Source organism: Brassica rapa, chromosome A09 (genome assembly GCF_000309985.2).
Source record: "Brassica rapa cultivar Chiifu-401-42 chromosome A09, CAAS_Brap_v3.01, whole genome shotgun sequence".
NCBI lineage: Eukaryota > Viridiplantae > Streptophyta > Magnoliopsida > Brassicales > Brassicaceae > Brassica > Brassica rapa.
Window position 1 is genome coordinate 37,961,169 of NC_024803.2, and position 18,700 is coordinate 37,979,868.

At 39.7% G+C, this 18,700-nt stretch overlaps 6 protein-coding genes and 1 non-coding gene across 11 annotated transcripts in view; 1 reads left to right on the forward strand and 6 right to left on the reverse strand.

The window, feature by feature from the left end:
• The window catches only part of LOC103842048 (probable protein phosphatase 2C 49), a 2,224-nt gene extending 290 nt beyond the window's left edge, over positions 1-1,934 (reverse strand). Inside the window, exons 1-4 of one of the 2 annotated variants that reach the window (XM_009118653.3) lie at positions 1,619-1,934; positions 945-1,115; positions 624-859; positions 1-536 (exon numbers count right to left, since the gene is read on the reverse strand). The exon at positions 1-536 is cut by the window's left edge and continues 290 nt beyond it. In XM_009118653.3, the coding sequence (XP_009116901.1) occupies positions 1-536; positions 624-859; positions 945-1,115; positions 1,619-1,777 (1,102 nt within the window). In that variant the 5' untranslated portion in view covers positions 1,778-1,934. Of the gene's footprint in view, positions 537-623; positions 860-944; positions 1,119-1,618 lie in introns of both variants that reach the window. The other variant, XM_009118652.3, reaches the window with a different exon arrangement.
• Positions 1,935-3,403: 1,469 nt separating this feature from the next.
• Positions 3,404-6,982, forward strand: LOC103842051 (DUF724 domain-containing protein 7). Its single transcript, XM_009118656.3, has 7 exons — positions 3,404-4,352; positions 4,927-5,328; positions 5,413-5,532; positions 5,629-5,713; positions 5,805-5,947; positions 6,023-6,116; positions 6,206-6,982. Exons 1-7 carry the CDS (start codon positions 3,888-3,890, stop codon positions 6,865-6,867), a joined length of 1,971 nt encoding a protein of 656 aa, XP_009116904.1. The 5' UTR covers positions 3,404-3,887; the 3' UTR covers positions 6,868-6,982.
• TRNAF-GAA lies at positions 3,425-3,497 on the reverse strand. The gene has a single exon. It is a non-coding gene; the product is annotated as a tRNA-Phe (tRNA).
• Positions 6,937-10,166, reverse strand: LOC103842049 (probable pre-mRNA-splicing factor ATP-dependent RNA helicase DEAH2). 4 transcript variants are annotated; one of them, XM_009118654.3, is made up of 7 exons: positions 9,817-10,153; positions 9,517-9,713; positions 8,351-9,435; positions 7,866-7,991; positions 7,545-7,783; positions 7,342-7,460; positions 6,937-7,257 (listed from the first exon to the last, which is right to left on the reverse strand). In XM_009118654.3, the coding sequence occupies exons 1-7, from the start codon at positions 10,078-10,080 to the stop codon at positions 7,131-7,133; spliced, it is 2,157 nt and encodes a 718-aa protein (XP_009116902.1). In that variant the 5' UTR covers positions 10,081-10,153; the 3' UTR covers positions 6,937-7,130. The 4 variants fall into 4 exon arrangements, 1 of the variants encoding a protein (XP_009116902.1); XR_004451477.1 differs by lacking the exons at positions 6,937-7,257; positions 7,342-7,460 and having other exon boundaries at positions 7,751-7,783; positions 7,866-8,105; positions 9,817-10,166; XR_004451479.1 differs by lacking the exons at positions 6,937-7,257; positions 7,342-7,460 and having other exon boundaries at positions 7,751-7,783; positions 7,866-8,080; positions 9,817-10,165.
• Positions 10,167-10,391: 225 nt separating this feature from the next.
• Positions 10,392-11,285, reverse strand: LOC103842052. The gene is given in 2 exon segments (XM_009118657.3): positions 10,392-10,873; positions 10,875-11,285. Coding segments are annotated over 2 exon segments (744 nt in total). The 5' UTR covers positions 11,217-11,285; the 3' UTR covers positions 10,392-10,471.
• Positions 11,286-11,294: 9 nt separating this feature from the next.
• LOC103842053 lies at positions 11,295-13,996 on the reverse strand. Its single transcript, XM_009118658.3, has 6 exons — positions 13,830-13,996; positions 13,333-13,638; positions 12,784-13,267; positions 12,219-12,529; positions 11,686-12,087; positions 11,295-11,540 (listed from the first exon to the last, which is right to left on the reverse strand). The coding sequence occupies exons 2-5, from the start codon at positions 13,636-13,638 to the stop codon at positions 11,710-11,712; spliced, it is 1,479 nt and encodes a 492-aa protein (XP_009116906.2). The 5' UTR covers positions 13,830-13,996; the 3' UTR covers positions 11,295-11,540; positions 11,686-11,709.
• A 2,068-nt stretch (positions 13,997-16,064) lies between these two features.
• Positions 16,065-18,638, reverse strand: LOC103842354 (WRKY transcription factor 68). The gene is made up of 3 exons (XM_009118967.3): positions 17,098-18,638; positions 16,861-17,007; positions 16,065-16,755 (listed from the first exon to the last, which is right to left on the reverse strand). Exons 1-3 carry the CDS (start codon positions 17,403-17,405, stop codon positions 16,314-16,316), a joined length of 897 nt encoding a protein of 298 aa, XP_009117215.1. The 5' UTR covers positions 17,406-18,638; the 3' UTR covers positions 16,065-16,313.
• Between the last annotated feature and the right edge of the window lie 62 nt (positions 18,639-18,700).

The window sequence follows — 18,700 nt, forward strand, 5'->3', positions numbered from 1 at the left end:
AACTCCGAAAAGCCTCCGGGGTAAGGCTACAACACCGTTTCTTCTCCAAAGGAACCACCGCCTCACCCTCTCGGTCTACCGTCACAAAACATACCACAACCGCCGTTAAGTTATCAAACGTGTTCAGCCTCAGAGCCTCCATCACGAGCTCTCTCGCACATCTCGCCGGATCACCATGCCTGTTCAAGCCGCGTTTCACAACGCTAACGGCTTCCTGGCTCGTCAAAACATCCCAAATCCCATCGCACCCGATCACAAGAAACTCGTCCTCCTCTGTCAGAGTTATCTGCTTGATCTCAGGTTCGGAGATAAGCGGAGAGTTGGAGCCGTGTGGGCGTTTCATGTCCCAGTCGCCGAGAGCTCGCGTTACAGATAGCTCTCCGTTTAGGTAACCGTCCTCAATAACACCTCCAGATTCCTCTACTCTTATTCTCTCAGGTATATTGATCGGTCTATGGTCATGAGACATCTCTATCGCTTTCCCTTTTCTGCAAAGAACAGCTCTGCAGTCTCCAGCGTTTGCAACCATTAAGAGCCTGATGCACATGAAAAGTATAAGTTATATAGATCCCAAAGAGAGAAGTTTAAAAAACAAACTAAATGGTGGTAACACACACACATACCGTCCGGAGATAAGAGCGGCAAGAGCAGTGGTACCAGAGGAAGAGCTGATGCTGCAATCCTCAGCCAAAGCTAGATCAGCTTGAAGAAACGCATTTCTCAAGGAACTCTTGACTTCTTCCACATAAACACTATTCACTTCAGATGTCTGTGGGAAGTTATCATCTTCAAACAAAAGCCTAATGGCGTTTTGCTTTACGTACGTTGCTGCTTCTGATCCTCCGTGGCCATCAAAAACCTAAGAAAGAAAAGTCAAAGTCAGGTTCTATCTTCTAAAAAGAAGTATTATGTTTTTTTTTGTTAAGTAACCAAGGTTACGTTACCGCATAGAAAGCACTTGGCTTTGGCAATTGGAAAAGACAGCCAAGTTGGGAGGATAGATCATCTACGCAAATGTGTTCGTCTTCCATGGATCTCTTTGGCCCTATATCAGCGTAGCTCCCTGACCGGATTGTTGGAACGTAAACCGGGATACTAGAATCAAAATCATCCTCCTGCTTTAGACCCCCAAAAGGGTAAAAATACACAACATAGCAAACATTAATCAGTTAACTGTCCTGACCTAACCGTTCAACATTCAATTTAAGTTCAAAGTTCTTTAATCAGAGACAGATCCAAAAACAGTAATAAAACTCATGCTCATTAGAGAATATCAATAAATGAAACAGAAACAATGAAGACAAGACATACTAACAAACACAATAACTACCAAAGCCAGTTAATTTGCAAAAGATTCGAGACAGCAAAGCATCTAACATCTGCTCCAACACACGCAAACATACACGAACAAGGTCTCGTCCTAAAGCTTAAGCTCCAAGATCGTTTTCGTTTTCCTATAAAGTCATCTTCTTTAACGAATCTAAATAATCACCTTTAATACCAATCAATTCGAGAGTTTAATTTCTAATTATACACGATTAATTTCAGAGCCCAATTCTCTTTTCACAAAGAATAAAAAAACACAACATTTAAACATGTCGGAGACCTTAGAACTTACCACCGGAGAAGTCGATAAACCGCCGGAAACCGACGCCGTCGGTCGACGGATACCCAATTTCGGAGAAGAAAGCGGAGATACGACGGCGGAAGTAACCCCGTCAATATCTAGAACCACCGGCAAACTCTGTTGAAACACAACCTCTGCTTCTGCTACCATCTCTCTCTGTTTTTTCACAATCAATTTCACTTTAGCGGTTATAACAAGATCAGCTTTTTACTTAAAATCACCGTTCGTTAACTTGTTCTCGAAGTAGATTTGACAATTTCGAAGTTAGCGTATTTATTTTTTTCTCTCGAAGAAGAAAATTCTCCGACTCCTTTGCCTTCCTCTGTTTTTATATATACGAAGAAGACGAGTTGCGGATGACTGGGTAACCGGTGAGGGATTTGTACACGTGGCGGTCATGTTAGCGAATCAGAGTATCTTATGTGGTTTTTTATCGGTGTTTAGTTTGTGGATTACACACGGCTAAGACTAAGCCCCTGTTGATGCCACGTGTCGTTGTAAAGGAGATTCAGATTTGACGCGCGTACACGAAACGACGTCGGAAGACGGAAACTTACCAAACAAGTGAACGAACAACTACCGAGGTCTTCCTCAGAAATAACGGGGGAGGTTTCTGTAATAGTGTTAAATAATAAGGGGTGGTTTACGAAATAAAGAACTTTGTCGGCTAGAATCTTTAAAAGGTTTGTCTGTGTCCACACTGGCGCTTCGTGAATTGACGGTATTACCCCCCCAAAAATAGATCTATCTGGAGTCGCCGAGATGAGTTGGGTCCCACCTTTACCGGTTGGTCATGACACATCATCAGTTGTCTTTTTTTTTTTTGGTTACGTGGTTTAATTTTTGTCACGAATCATTTAGTGGCATTAGCCTCTTGACCGTTTTCATTTGAGACAATTATTTGGAACAAGAGGGAAAAAAAAAAACAAGAGGTCCAATTATTTATCGGATAATCTTTCTTTTAGACTCGATCAAGATCTAACGTGTTGTTAAAATGTGAAACGTGTTTCGTGGAAAGTCTGGTAACCAATTAAAAATATTGATCTAGAACTTGTCTTTAGCCCAAAATATACTTCGCCAATAAGAATTAAAAGTTAATCAGCACTACATCAGCATATATGAGTCAGCTAAGCTTATGCTGCTGGTACTATATACCATATGATATTAGATGAGTTAAATAACATCACATGACGCGGAGAATGTCGTCACGTTGATGATGAATGATGAGTGGCGGTACCTAATGGGCCTTAATCTACGAAAACTTAATGGAACAAAATTGAACAACTCCAGCCGATGAAGTATTGACTCATGAATTATTTGAAACCGATTGGCTCAATATATATTTTTCGTTGTGGTCGGTGGATCATCAGGGAACGTTGTTTAATTGGCCTCTTAAGATTAAGAGCGTAAAAGAGCAGACAAAAAGTAATGTATAAATTGAAATATGACGATTATTAAGCAAAATAGAAATATGTTAAATGCAGAGTTAAACGATCATCTTTTATTATTCAATATTTTGTTGGCCATTTACAACGTTGACGATGATGTTTGCTTTCACTTTACCATCCATTATCACGAGGTCTTGCATGTTGGAACCATCAAATAGTACCCGTTAGGTTCATGTATAAAAGATGTGCGGGTTAATTGCCAATCCCTTGGGTGCACAAGCCAATGGGCCTGTGTTATGCACCCAGAATTAAGTCCTCCGTGTATATACACGACCTTCATTACAATATTACCAAAATTAAAAACCGGCCGTAATAGTAACGATGTCGAGCTATTGTTGATAAAAAACATTGCCGTGAGCGTGGATCGAACACGCAACATTCAGATCTTCAGTCTGACGCCCTCCCAACTGAGCTATCCCCGCAATTTGTTATTAGTGTGAATTATTTTTACTTATCGATTCCGCTCTTACTTCGAAAACCATTTGAAAGTATATTATAGAGATGTATCATAAAGTTCATAAACTATACTATTATATATCCGTATCACAACAAAGCGAGCCACAAATGTGATTGGAGGAGATGTACATTGTTTCTTAATGGGTTTTAAAACTTGTTTTACCAATGGGCGGGCACAACTACACACGCTACACAGTTACCTATCAAATCATAATTAGTACGCAGAGAAAAAAACAACAATACCTCTTTTCTCAAGGACATGACACTAAAGTAAGCGTTGATCTCTCTCTCTCTTTCTCTCTTTCATCTCGTCTTCTCTCAACTATCTCTCTGGTTCTAGTGATAATAAGCAAAACATGCTTTCAACAACTGGGAGAAAGGAGAAGCTCTCCGTTTCCCAAGGCTCTTACATCGAAGTCTCATCCGACGAACACTACTACGCCACTGGCAATGTATGGTACCACGCTCTTCTCCGAGAAAACCTTGCTTCATCCAAGCGCAAGAAGCTCTCTGTTCTCCACTTGAACCCTCTGTCCAACGAAGACTACTCTCCTCCCCTGATCACCACCGCTTTCTACCGTCTGATCCGTCCCGTTCCGCCGCCGGATCCTTTCCCTGAAGTTGGTTTTCAGAAAGGTGACATGATTGACGCTGCTCACAAAGGTGGCTGGTCTTCTGGTTGGGTGATCAAAGTTCTGGATCGTGGTGAGCGTTTCTTGGTGTACTTAAGATTCGAACCAGATGTCATCGAGGTTGAAAGGAAGGACATGCGGCCACATTGGGTTTGGAAAGATGAAGAGTGGTTTCGTTGCGAAAAACGAGTAAGGTCTTCTCCTTTATTATTACAGTTTTCATTTTCGTTGGTAGAGCTGGGCAGTCAGTGTGAACGGAATAAAACCAAACCGATATTTTTGGTTTTTGGTTTAACATCGGGTTGAACTAAATCAACTAATCCGATTAGCCAATTTTAAAATTTCAATCGGTTTGAGGTTCAGTTTGGTTCGGCGAACAAGAAACCGATTAGTTTTTGAAATATATTAACCAAATAAACCGATACAACCTGAAATAAACCGAGAAAACCCCTGAAAATCAAAGTTTACATAACCAATTTTTTTTTTGTTTTTACCAAATTAACTGAATAAACCGATATATAAACCGTTTGCGGTTTAATTCGGAATATATAATACTGAAAACCAAATTATATAACCCAAATTCCAAACCAAACCGAAATATAGTTCAGTTTACTTCGGCAGCATTTTTCCCAAACCAAAGAACCCAAAAACCGAATAAACCAACCCGAAAAACCCGAATAAACCGAATGACCAGCTCTATCTGTTGGTATCAAAACTCATTTCACTATTTATTTTGTGTGGGTGTGTGTGGGTGGGGATGAAGCTATTGACCGAGTCAGAGTTTAGCTCTGGAACGGAGGTGGAAGTGAGAACAAAGGTGGAACCGTTTGGAGATATTTGGGCTCCGGCTATAATCATAAAGAAGAACGAAGATGAGACGTTGCTGGTGAAGTACGGTGAAGAAAATGCATGCAGAAAGATAAACGTTCCTTACTCCAAGATCAGGCCTTCACCACCGTCTTTTGGTTCAAGACCTTTTGGGTTGATGGAGAATGTGGATGTCCTGGTCGAGTGTGGATGGTGTCCAAGTGTAGTATGCATGGTTCTCTGTGGGGATAAATACACTGTGCTTTTGGGTCGGAACAAGAAGAGTGAAGACTTTGACCACTCGCTGTTAAGACCATCTATGGAGTGGAAAGATGGAGTTTGGCAAACAAAAGAAAAGGTGAGTTGTTAATTACATCTTTTGGAGAATGAACATGCATTGAGAGATAAGAATGTGTGTGTGTGTGTGTGTTCTGGTTTTTAGGTTTCGGATAGAAAGGAGAGTCCACATGCAGCTGAAGAGTCAACTCGCATAAGGGTAAAAGTGAGGAAGACACGGTCTTCTAGTGGCACTAATGTGAAGAATCTTCCTCAAACTCCAGTTGTGAGTTAGTTATTTCCTTCACATTAGTTTCTCTCTCTACTTCAACAGTCGCATTAGTTAAGGTTATAACCAGTATTGTGTTTGTTTCTGCACCAGTCATCTGGAGAGATAGCAAGCAAAATGGCTAATGTTGTGATCAGTGAGAACACTCTAGTCACTAAGAAACCGGAGATAGCAGAAAGTAAGTGTTAAAAAATGATGGTTAGTCTTTGTTGGAACTCTGGTTGTTGTGTCTTGAAATGAATCTATTCTAAGTTGTTACCTGTTTCCAGCTAAAGATTCTCGCTCACCGATAGTCCTGGGTGTAGTAGCAACAACTCTGCTGGCAAAACAAGCGGTCAAAACACCTCCCAGGAAGAAACTTAAGACAGTGAAGAGTCAAAAGGGCTCTGAAAATGATTCCGTTGGAGTGAAGGTAATTGTTAGTTTTTTTGGCAGCATTGTTTAACATTGAACTGCATCGGTTATTCATCATCCTGACTCTATGCAGGCACATGAGAAGTCGAATAACAGAGAGAGTGTAAACAAGAGGAAAAGAGGACGACCACATAAGTTCATAAGCAAAGAGCCTAAACAGAAGACTGGTATGTTGTTTTCACTTTAATGAAGTAAAGAAGCGCCATTTTGTTTCTTTGGATTCTTGAAACATGCTTCTTGCCATGATAACGTGTAGGTGTGTCTGCTAGTGATCCAATGCTTCATAATGCCGTTGTGGAAAAGCATGTGGATGTTGTGGAAACTCCTAAAGCGAAAGAAACAACAATTGTTCTACCATTTGTAAAGAAGTCACCGTGTTGGAAGGTTCTTGAATCAATGGAGATCTTCAAAGCTGTGCCACAACGTCCACATTTCAACCCACTGCTGGAGTGCGAGGAAGAGTCACGTGAAGGAGACGCCATTGGTGCAATGGTGAAGTTCACTGGACTGTTAGAGAAAGTCAGCTACATACAAGTGGACGATTCAGTGACTGAGATAAACAGGATCAAAGAGTGTTTTCTCAAGCTAGAGGAACACGGGTTCGATGTTACCGCACCTTGTTCTCGGATAGACAAGCTGCTGTCCGTTAAAGAAAGCCAGACGTGGGCGTTGGAAGAGTTAAAAGTTGCTGAGAGAGAGATCACAGAGAATGATAACAAAAGAAGGAAGCTGGAAGAAGATATTGAAGAATTGCCAAAGAAGATTGTTGAGTTGCAGAGACAACTAGTATTGGTCAAGCAAGAGAAAGTTACAAAGGATAAGGAGATAGCTCTGATGCAGTCCCACGCAGAGATTCTCGACCAAAAGGTTCAGAATGTGGAGAAGGAGTTTAGGGAAACTGTAACTTCCCCATGGTAATAATAAATTACACAATAAGCTAATATAATCTAAAATGTTTTTGTAATAAAGCTATTTGACTTCTCTGTATGTTCGTATAATGATTTCGACTAATTTAAGTAAAAACGTTTGTGTGTCTGGTCTCTTAAATAATCAGATTCATTGATAACATATGAAAATCAATCGCGAATAGAAATCTTTAAAAGTAAACAAACGTTTCAGTAAAGACAAAACATCAGATGTTGACATGTCTCAGAGAATATGGGATGATGATGATGATCCTTTCACTTGCGGTTCTTGCTGTCTGCCTTCTCCCTCTCTCTCTTCTTATAAAGCTTCTCGAGGACACGTTTCGCCTCACAGTTGGGGAAGTTGGTAAGATCGTAATAGTGAGGAGCAACGTCTACTAGCCTGTGAATTTATACACCACAAAAACTAAGTACTCTATTCAGAAAAACTCCCAAGGAAGATACTGACCAAAGAACAAGAACTTACCATTCACCGCGAATGTCCGTCACAGTTCTGATGTAGTTCCTGGTAGTCAAAACATACTCGTTGTAGATAACCCACTCCGGTTTGTGATCCAAGCAATTGGATGGATGCAAATTAACCACCTGCAAAACAAGAGTTGTTTTTACTATCAGTTATATACACAAGAGAGTATCTTATTCACTAGAAGAGCAATGTAAAGAACGTACTTGGTTATCTTTGACGGTCAAGTAACTCCCAGCACGTTCTAGGTGAGCCACTTGCATGAAATAACCAGCAAGCATGGCCTTTCTTATGTTGATGTAGTAGTCGCGGCTGTTGAAATCAGTGCTGCAAATCTTCAGATTGAACCTTGACATTATCCTCACAAGCTGCTGTCTAACATTGTCCGCAGACTTCATTGCCCTGTTGTTGATGTAGTTCTCGTAGCACCAGTTCGGATCTTCATCTACAAGAAACCAAGGCTGTTAGTGTTATTCCTTTAGCTAAACAAGAGAGGACGATAAAGTAAAAAGGGAGAGATAGCTTACTGTTTTGCTTAAAAGCATGGTAGACGTTTAGCAACGTGAGGTGATCTCCATCAATGTGTCCAAACTTGGCTTTAGCTTCATCTGCTGCTTTTTGATACTCTCTAGGCCGTAGAAAGCAATTGGGTACTAAAGAAACAATTGTGTTTTATCACAGGGAGAGAGGATCCATGGAAGAAGAGGTCAGCAGATGTATAGAAGAGGCCATGAGAGACTGACTGATACCGTCATGAGAGAGAATAACTGAGAAACTGCAACTAACTCATCAGCACTTAAGACTAGCGACTGCTGATGACAACCTAACTCCAATATTTACCTCTAGACACACTAATGCACAATCATGTAACGCAGCATAAAGTTGAGCTCTAATGCACATGAACAATCATGTCAATGGAAACTACTAGCAACCTTAAGCCTACCCACAAAGCTACATACATACCCCAAGATGATAAAGAACAAATAAAAGAGTAAAAGCAAATGGCGTGTACCTGATAGCATTGCTGAAACGGAGAGGATCTCGTTTGAGCAGTTGAACTCAGGACTCACTATGAGCATCTTCGCCATCTGTGGATCCAAGGGGAACTCGCTCATTATCTCACCCGTCCTCGTCAAGTTTCCTTCATCATCCAGCGCTCCCAAATAATTCAAAACCTCCAAGGCTCGCATCAGTGTCTCAGGCGCAGGGGGGTCCATAAAATCAAAGTGCACCAAGTCGTCTATCCCCAGTTTCTTCAGTGTCAGCACCGTGTTCGCAAGGTTCGATCTCAATATCTCAGGATACGTCTGCGGCTGCAAGTCATTGTTGAAACTCTTCTCCGTGTAAAGCCTGAAACACTTTCCGGGCCGTGTTCTACCGGCACGACCTGATCTCTGGTGAGCGCTCGCCTTTGATATCGGAGACACAAGCAACGACTCAACACGGATACGCGGGTTGTAGACTTTCTGCTTAGCGAAGCCAGGGTCAATGACGTAGACAATCCCATCAATAGTTAAGGAAGTCTCGGCAATGTTAGTCGACACAACAATCTTTCTCCCAGGAGGACCACCTTTTGTCACAGGCTCAGGAGCAGCATCGAATATCTTCTGCTGCATCGCTGGTGGGAGAGTGGAGTACAGTGGCACGACCTTGACAGGCCCCACTTGATCCCCGAGATTACCGACCTCTTTGTTGATCTTGCGGCATGCGTCTTCGATCTCCTCCTCTCCGGTTAAGAAGACAAGAATATCACCAGGAGGCTCGCACATGTGTATCTGGACAACAGTCCTAATAGCAGCCTCGAGGTAGTCTCTCTCAGGCTCCTGAGTGTAGAAGATCTCCACGGGGTGAAGCCTACCGGGAACCTTCATCAGAGGCGCGCCGCTAAAATACTCCTGAAACTTTTCGGCTTCCAGAGTTGCACTCATGACAACCAGCTTGAGATCAGGTCTATTCCTCAACACCTCTTTCAGAAGACCAAAGAGCACATCCGTGGCGAGAGTCCTCTCGTGAGCCTCGTCGAGAATAATAACTTTGTATCTCTCTAGAAGCGGGTCCGCCATTGCTTCTCTCAGTAGCATACCATCAGTCAAGTACCTGTGATTAAGTTCATGATTAGATTCAAACACACAAACTAAAACGACAAGAACCTGAAACTAAGAGACAATCAACGCTTACTTGAGGACCGTTCTGGGGCTGCTACAGTCCTCGAAACGAATGCTGTAACCAACTTCTTCTCCAATAGCAACATCCATCTCATCAGCAACACGGCGGGAGACAGACATGGCTGCAACTCTACGAGGCTGTGTGCAAGCAACCAACCACTTCCTATCCGAACTCTCAGCATCCACAGCATCAATAACAAACTGTGGAATCTGTACAATTAAACACAAAACCCACTATTAGCTACTCAAATCCTAATCAAATCAACCTAAAAGCTAAAAACTTTCCCATTGGAAGAAAAGATTGAAACTTTACCTGAGTGGTTTTACCACTACCAGTCTCTCCAACAAGAATTATCGTTTGATTGTCTTTTAACGTTTTGAGAAACTCCTCTTTCTGCAACCACACTGGCAGAGTCCTCCGTTTCTCGAGAATCTCGTAGTATTTAGCTGAATACGGCTTGCCGTTCCATTTGTTCATCCCACAGTCAACGAGACCATTGAATTTGGCGACCTTCGGAGCTGATGGATTGTCCATGACATCGAATAAGCTGACTTTCCTCTTTCTCTCGGTACCCATGACGTCGAAGAGGAAGTAGCAGCAGAACGATGAATGGGATAAATTATGAAAAGTCTAGGGTTTGGCTGCGTGTTTTAAACAGAGAGAAAGGGGCGGTGGCTTAAGTTTTATGGAATTTTCAATTTAACCCCAATTCTTTATAATTACTCTTTTTCGTCCCAAAAATTTTGGAGAGCAAACCTGAGGGTCCGCTAAGTGGGCTAACATTAGACCCGTATGCTGGTCCAATTGTTAACGAGATACAGAACAAGTTATTTATAGTTATAGGTCCAAATTGCTTTTACTTAATTGCCTAAAAGATGACGGTGGTAACATGACCGATCCTGAATGCAAAAGAACTGAACAACATAACGAAAGAACAGAAAAAAAACAAACAAACAGCTGTTTAGGTTCAGTAATCCAACAGTTTGTTCCCCATGCCAAAAGCCAAATAAGCATTTGAAACTGCGAGCTTAATCTGGTTCTCGTTGAGCTTCCATGCGCCCCAGTCGTCGAAGATGGGGCTTGTTAGTTCGTTCCGAACAATATCACCCATCATATGCTTCAAATGAGTCATCTCGAAGGTCATCAGGTTCCCCGTGGGGGGTCCGATCTCAACAGCATTCTTGCAGGTCAAACCAAACTCACTCTCCAGCATCTTAAGAGACTTTTTAATGCCGATCCCCACAAAAGTGTAATCAGGGAGGTTGAGAAAATTGAAGAGCGAGCGAGGAAGAGCAAGACCATGAGAGGAAAGCTGAACTATTAGGCAATAGCGGCCATCGCAAAGCTGGAGCAATACTGTTTTTTTTTTTGTTACTAGACTTTTGCGCTTGTTCTGTGCCGAGACCAATAATTTTCTTACTGTTACAGTTGTTGTTAGACAAGAATGTCTTGACAAGACGGTTGATTTCGCTGGTTCCTATAGTAACAGTCGTTTCAATTCTAGCCACTCCAAGATCAACAATGGACGAAGACATCTCTAGAAGGATAGGAAAAACAAGTGGATGCAAGCATTCTAGATACGTTAAGTCTTTATATAGACGTATAAGGGAATCGCAAAAGCCGCAACCGTGGAGAGGAAAACGAAGAGACTTAAAAGTTAAATGCATGCAAGATAAACAAAGCTGTCTCGACTTTTCAGATTCACGAGGCATTTCATTACTGTTGTTACTGTCATATGATCATCAACCATTTATTCATTGGCCACACGGAAACCATTCCCAACAAACAACTCTTAAAAAGATATAATGGCTAATTGTAAAAACAATCTTGTGTTTACAATGAAAATGGTTTTATAGCTACTCTCAAGATATCTCTTGAAATGTAAACAACAAACCCAAATGAGAAACATAATATCTAACAGTTAACGGTGCTCATTGCACGGATACAGATGATATAAACTCAACCTTGCCAGATAAAAGAGTTGCTTAACAAACCTCTGTCGCACCTGTTTGTAGTAACCCAGTTCCAGCAAAACCCTGAAATTTTCAGAAAGCTTTTATAAGCCACAAAGTAGAGAGACGAAGATAAGACTTCAAGAAGCCGCTACTCAATCAAAACCATAATTAACCTCCAAGAACCAGGGCAGAACATTACTAACTTGTCTTCAAACAGGGAACTTACCAAACAAGAGCTGACCACTCTGGTCTAATAGCGGTTGAAGTTTTTCCCATAGTCTTCCCGCCTCTGGCGTTGGAACCCACCATAGTTGCTGTTGTCTTGATGCCTCGAAGGATAGTTTTTTACATGGTTAGGAGGATATCTTCCTTCAGAATCCATTGGCACATTGTTTCCAGCATAGGGAGGAGGAGGAGGATTGGAAGAGTAACCATCATCAAACTCAGCATAAGGAAACTGTCGATAGTTACTACTACCATAACTCTGACCAGCGATCTGCTGCTGCCTTGCTTGCTGCTCCTGACGTCTCTGAGCATCTACTTGAAGGAACTCTTCCCAATGTTTAGCGTTCATACCCCTTAGCCCAGCTAGTTTCTTCATGTAACTCTCTCTCAGTTCCCGCATTGTCTATAAACTCGCACAAATTCATATCAGAAGCTGAAGTTCACAAGGAGAATAGGGTTCCATGTCTGAGGTAACAGCACCTAAAACTTGGTTTTGAATCTATAAGGAACACATCAGTCACTAGGATCTCTTACCTCACGATGCTTGTTGTTCTCCTCGTCTTCTTCCTTATCGCGTTTCTTTGCAAGCTCCATCACATCTCTTGTGTATTCCAATTCTAGCTCTTCTAAACTCTGAGGGAAAGCAGGGCGTTCAAACTGATGACTCATCTGAATGTCTCTGGAGCCAGAGGCACCACCCATTCTCTCTTGTTCCCATCTTTCAGACCTGTAACCACTCACCTCATACTTTTGCTTTTCATAAGGTTTATCCCATCCACTATAACGTGGCCTCCCTGGGGATTTCGAATGTGTGGAACGACTCCGAGCTCTGTCACTACCATAAGCTTCATAAAAACGAATAATAATGTTGTTAACTGCTTTGATCACGAGACCAAATAGGATGCAGACTTGTGGAAGGCAGAAACTTCAGTAACTAATTTATTTAATTCAGTACTGTACAAGGACCTTACCTTTGGCTGCAAAACAAAGATAACAAAAGGACATTTTCGTCCAAAAAGACCAATCAACTTCTCCTAAAACAGACTTTAAAAAGGAGACAATAACTAGCTCTCTAAGCTATCCTGTATCCTAGCCCTACCTTGTGGAGATCCTCTGGAAGCAATCCGCTGATTCTCACGAACACGATTCTCCTCTCGAACACGATTATCCACAAACTTATCCTGCCTTCCAGAACGCTCTGAGAAGCTTGACGAACCATGTGATAGCGGCATGTGCTGCTGTCTCTGAGGTTCAGGGTTTCGAGCAGCACGCGGTGGAGGTGGTGGACCAACAGAAGTTCTTCTAGGCGACCTGGATCTGCTCCTGTGAGAGGCAGAAGAAGTTTTAGCCTCGCCTTCCTCTCTAACCTTGTGAACAGCATCCACACCTTTCCTCAAGATTAACCTGTCCTTCCCACTGACGATAATGAACTTGTCATCAATCTTGATCTTGCATCCGGTCTCGCTCTCAATCTTTTCCACAACTTTATCAGTAAACAAAGCTCTAACGTTCTTGTCCCTAGCCGGCACCCTCTCAAGGAACTCCTGAGACTTTCTGTTGGCACCAAGCGTCGATGGACATCCCTAAATAAGAAACAACAATCAGTAACGAAGTATAATGAAACTAGTAACTCCAGAGGATAGTTTACCTGAGTGAAATGACCAGACTCTCCACATATCTTACAGATCATTTCCTCTTCTTTCCTCTTCTTCCAGTTCCTCTCAGTGGCTTTGGACTTAGCCTCCCAAACCTTAGCCTCTCGGCTGGTGAAATCAGTTGGTACAGAGTTGGGATCAGGGAGCTCCTGCTGCTCTTCTTCTTCATCACATTTATCTTCAGGAAGTTTAGGTTTTTCTTGGACAATGGTGGTGGTGGTCACAGGACCTGTGTACTCCTTGTAGATTTCACTAAAGTCGTCATCAATCTCTGGATCTTCTGGCCTTGTGCTTTCCATCTGAATACAAACACAATCACAACTCTCTCTCTCACTTTCAATTTCAATTTCCAGACGCATCCAATAAGAACTAAGCTCAATCGATCACAAATAGCTCAATGCAAATCATATACACAGAATCAAAGATTGGCTAAGAAAGCGAACGGGACGAGTGAATCTAGATATCTTGGATTAAGGTTTGTATCGTTTACCTTTCGAAGTGCGAATCAATCAATGGCGACCGCGTTTGTGAACGAGAGGAAGAAGACGATTAGCTTAGCTTAGGGTTCGTAAGAAATGAGCTCCCCCACAAAATCCAACTTTTTAGTATTCTCGTTTTGATCCTTTGATTTCTGAAAATAACATATAATACCCTTAAGAAAATGTCGTCGATTTATCTTGACGTTTTCATCCTATACGTCGTCGTTTCAGCTATACAACTATGGTTGCTACTTGCTACTTATTAGGACTACTAATTAGTGTTTGGGTTTGCTAATCTGTACATGCTCTAAAAACTCACACGACTTCTGTTTGAAGGAAACAACAAGCTCTTTACATTGTAAATACTACTCCCTCCGCTTCTAAATAAATGATGTTTTAGGGAGTTTTTAATATTTCAAAATAGATGATATTTTCATATATCAATGCACTTTTTTTAATTTTATCGAAAACCGTATAACCAATAATATTTGTAGTCTGATTTATGATTGGTTGAATAACTTTTAATTTATATTTTAATAATGCTTTTAAGATGAAATAAATAATTTTTTTAATAGTTGTGCACAATACTAAAACTTTATGTATTTTAAAACAAAAAGAGTAGTATATAAGATCGATGTTGTATAAAGTCATCATACATCATTTAGTCATATGACCTTCCCTTTGTCATCACTCATCATTATGATATTGATTCCTTCAAGCAATATATATTCATACTGATTCCTTGAAGATGGGCAGAATATCAAGCAAAAGCATGCCACGCAATATTTCGACGACAATGAAAATTGTATTCCCTCTATTTCGGTTTAATTATCGTTGTGGAGAAAAAAAATTCGTTTGAAAATAAGTGTTGTTTCTCTCGAAAACAGTTTCGTTTTATAATTTCAATATAAAATATTTTAACTTTATATTTCAATGTTTTTTCTCTTGATTAAATGCAGTTAGTTGTATTGTTAGTGATGTTTTTATTTAATAAATATACAAAAATTAAATATTTTTTAATCTGTGTGTCCAAGTTTAAAACAACAATTAAAATAAAACGGATGGAGTATAATTATTATAAAATAAATAGCAAGAAATTCTTCCATTTTTCAAATATTTTTATTATATTTTCAAACAAGAGTTTGCACATTCAACTATTCAACACAGTGAATTATTAGCTTGGTAAAAAAACGGGAGCGTTAACACTTAACCAACAGTTTAATTAACCATTCATTAATTAGTTATATTGTCGAATCAAATTAATACTCTCGAAACTGATCTCGGCTTGGGTATATTGTCGAATCAAATCATATACTATGAATTTAACTTGAAAAAACAATTGTATTTTGCTTCTCCTATGCATTAACTCCGGTCTTTTTGACCCGCAATCTATACAAATCTTTAAGATTACGCGTATATTAATTGCATGATAAACGATATGACGAGATTTTACGACGTACAAAAGTCATTTTGCTTTGTTTGCTTTTTGCTGTCTGGAGACCATGTGATACGATCAACTGGGTGACATGTGGGGACAGAGGGTGATGAAGCCAAACATTTCTATAAATATAGTGCTACTCCTAATTCAAATAATATCTTTGAGTCTGCTTCCAAAAAGCTTGAAGACGCGCGGAAGGAATCTCAAATTAATGCTTACAAAAGAAGATATATATCACAGTATAAAGTAAAAATCATTAATTAAAGGTTAGGTTAGAATTTGATTTTTTTTGGTTACCTCACCCAATTTCTCTTAAATGAAACCATAAGAACAAAATAAATAAATAATCGAAAAGAAAACGTTTAAGATTAAAATAGCAAACGACGTTGACAGTGCAAACTATTTTTCAACGTTCGCAGTATAGGGTAATCATGATATACATACAAGTCGTGAATCTTTTTTCCTTTTTCTTCACGTAAACTGTTCCTTCCCATCTCCATTTCCATACACAATATGTAACATATAACTGAATTGGTTTAATTTTTCACACTAATTATTAAATCATCACAAAGTTCAGCTATTAATCAGAAGTTAAATGCAGTAACAAAATCAATCTTTAATTAATAATTTCTACATATATATTAATCGTCAAGGTGTTTCAAAATAAATCTTTAGCATAATAAATTGTCCTCTATGGAAAAGAAAATCTAAAACCCTAGATAGAACATAGCATTGCTCCCAAAACCTTGTTTATCATGGTTCCATATCACTTTAGTACTATCTATACACTGAACTAGAAAACTACGTAAACATTCAAAAAAAAACTTTATACATTTTAATAAACAAGTTTAGTGGTTTGATCCAAAACGGGTACTATAAATTAAGGAAATTATCTCAATTAAAACTCATCATGATCAAATAGAAGTGACATCATAATCCTATAATTAGATTTTGGAAACTTTTATATCTACACGATTCATACAAGAAGACATTTTTTCGTAGTTGGCAATTTGAAAAATTAAAATTTAGCTAGCTAGCTACTTCATTACGCGATTAATTAATATTCTTCGTTAATGATATGAGCTGGAACAACATCTTGAAGAAGGCCATTGTCTTTGACTAAACCCGCTCCATCAAGCAGATCTTGAGTTCGTCTCGGCTTAATCACATGATAATGATCTCCACCGTCATGGTTAAATTCCTTTTCTTGCCTGCTTAGGTATTCGGTTCCAAAAGGAGACAACTCTTGATTTTGTTGTTGATGATGGTTGTTGTAATCGAAAAGCTGATGAAGCTGAGGAGGGAGTGTAGGGGTCAGGTCAAAGTAGGCCTCAGAAGCTGAGCCATCAGATCCAAAGCTTCCTTGCCTAGACAAGATGAGTGGTCTAGGATGCGTGTGTTGACCTTCGTAGGTGGTGATTACACTGCTTTGGTCAGTGAATGATCTCTCCACCCTCTTCTTCACGTTACAACAAGATATAGTGCAACGGTAGTAACTCCTTGCCAAAGAACAAAAAAAAACCATTAAATTTAGAAATCTCCCAAGATTTTTAAAATAATCATCGCAAAAACACATAAAAGCATGAAGATTAATTAAAGCTTACCTAGGAAAAGGGCTGTTTCTGACAGGTTTTTGACCGTATTTTCTCCACTTATAACCATCGTCTAGGTTATTAACTTGGCTCTTCGTGATGAATGACACTCTTGGCGCTTTCATTTTCGTCTGTTCACTACTCCTCGTTGATTTAAACCTACAATCCCAAGTTTCTAGCTATGAGTCTTTTTTGTTTTGTTTTGAAAGAATTAACAAAAACTTTTGACCAAGGGAAATAAAAACTCACCGCTTATTTCTTTTATGTTTCTGTTCTTCGTCGTCATTTTCAAGTTTCTGGTAGTATCTATTACTTTCCTCTCCGGTCACTGCTTCGCACAAAGCATATGAGATGGACGACGACGGGTTAGGTGTTGCCGTTAGCTGCATCGGCGGCATATGGGTCAAAGCATAACGAGAGCTGTCTTGATGAAGAACGCCTAGTAACTCCATGAACCCTACCGGATACCTCTCCCACGATGAATCGGACAACGACGACGGGTCAGCTCTCCTTTGCCCTAAGTCGGAAAATGTCATACCAGCACCAGTTTTCTCCATTTTTCTAAAAAATCAACAAAACCTAGTAGAGATAAAAATCCAAACAGAGATCTACTCTAGACAGAACGCAAGAAAAAAAGAGGAAGTAAAGTAAAGAAAGAGAGTTTAGGGTTTAGACGAAGAAAGAGTGAGAAACTAAACATGGGTTCTTGCTAAATAAATACTATGAATCGCTGACCGGCATTTACAGGTGGACAATGTTTTAATTGGTAATAGACAAGACGGGTGATAAAGCTTTGGTACGTTAGGTTTTGACCGGCTCAGCCTTTAGCCGGAGTTCCCATCGTGTGAACGAGCTTTTTCGTGCGTGAAAGACTAAAGGAATATACGTTTTGAATTATGACACAAAGATGATGCTACTACTTACTTTTTTTTTTGTAAACTAAATTGTTAACTTACTTGGATCTGTCGCTTTTGATTGAAGACTATATCGCACTCCTTGGTAAAACTGTATTGTGTATTTTGTAAGATTCTTCTATAATTGTTACGTATTGGATACACTGAAGTACTGAACCATTGATGCTATTTATGTCATTAGAAAATAATAAAATTTGCATTTGTTTCGTTTTATACCATCAATCAAACAGCTGCACTGATTCTAGCTGCACTGATTCTGTATAAATAAAAAAACAAATCCTAAAAATAAGATTCACAAAACAAAACAAAAAGTATTGTTGTGGACCCAAACAAATCACCGCAATATTGAATAAGATAGTAACGGGACCAGGTTAATAGTATAACCTTTGCATGTTCCTGAGGTTCCTCTCTTTTATAGACAGTGGTGATCCCGATGAAAAAAGTAAAAGGTATAGTTTAATTTTCGTCTTTTTTTTTTGCAAACTTTAAAATTGTTTTCTATATACAAATGAATATATGGCTTTGTATTTCTTTTCTTTCTCGATTTCGTATATATTCTTTTCGCGAAAGGTGAGAAAATAATAAAAGGTTACGCATGGACTGATTAACGCCGATTAATTTGCTTGTAATGTTAGCTCTGCTTTTGCATGGTTCCATGATTCTGCTCTTCTCACATTCTTTCACATGTAAAGTACATTTTGAATTCTTATTTCCGACCGGCAATCTCTCAGATTTGTAAAAGTCATATATGGTTACGAAAAAAAATCAACAAACAAATCAACGATATAATTAAGAAAGAACGGAAGAGTCCAAGCGTCGAGTTCTGAACATCGTTTCTCAGTTGGTAGGCACAAAATGTTTCACTATTGGTCCCCACATTTGCGTACTACGCGAAGGCAGTTGGTGTAACATTTTGGTAAAGTATTTGTATTTCTAGA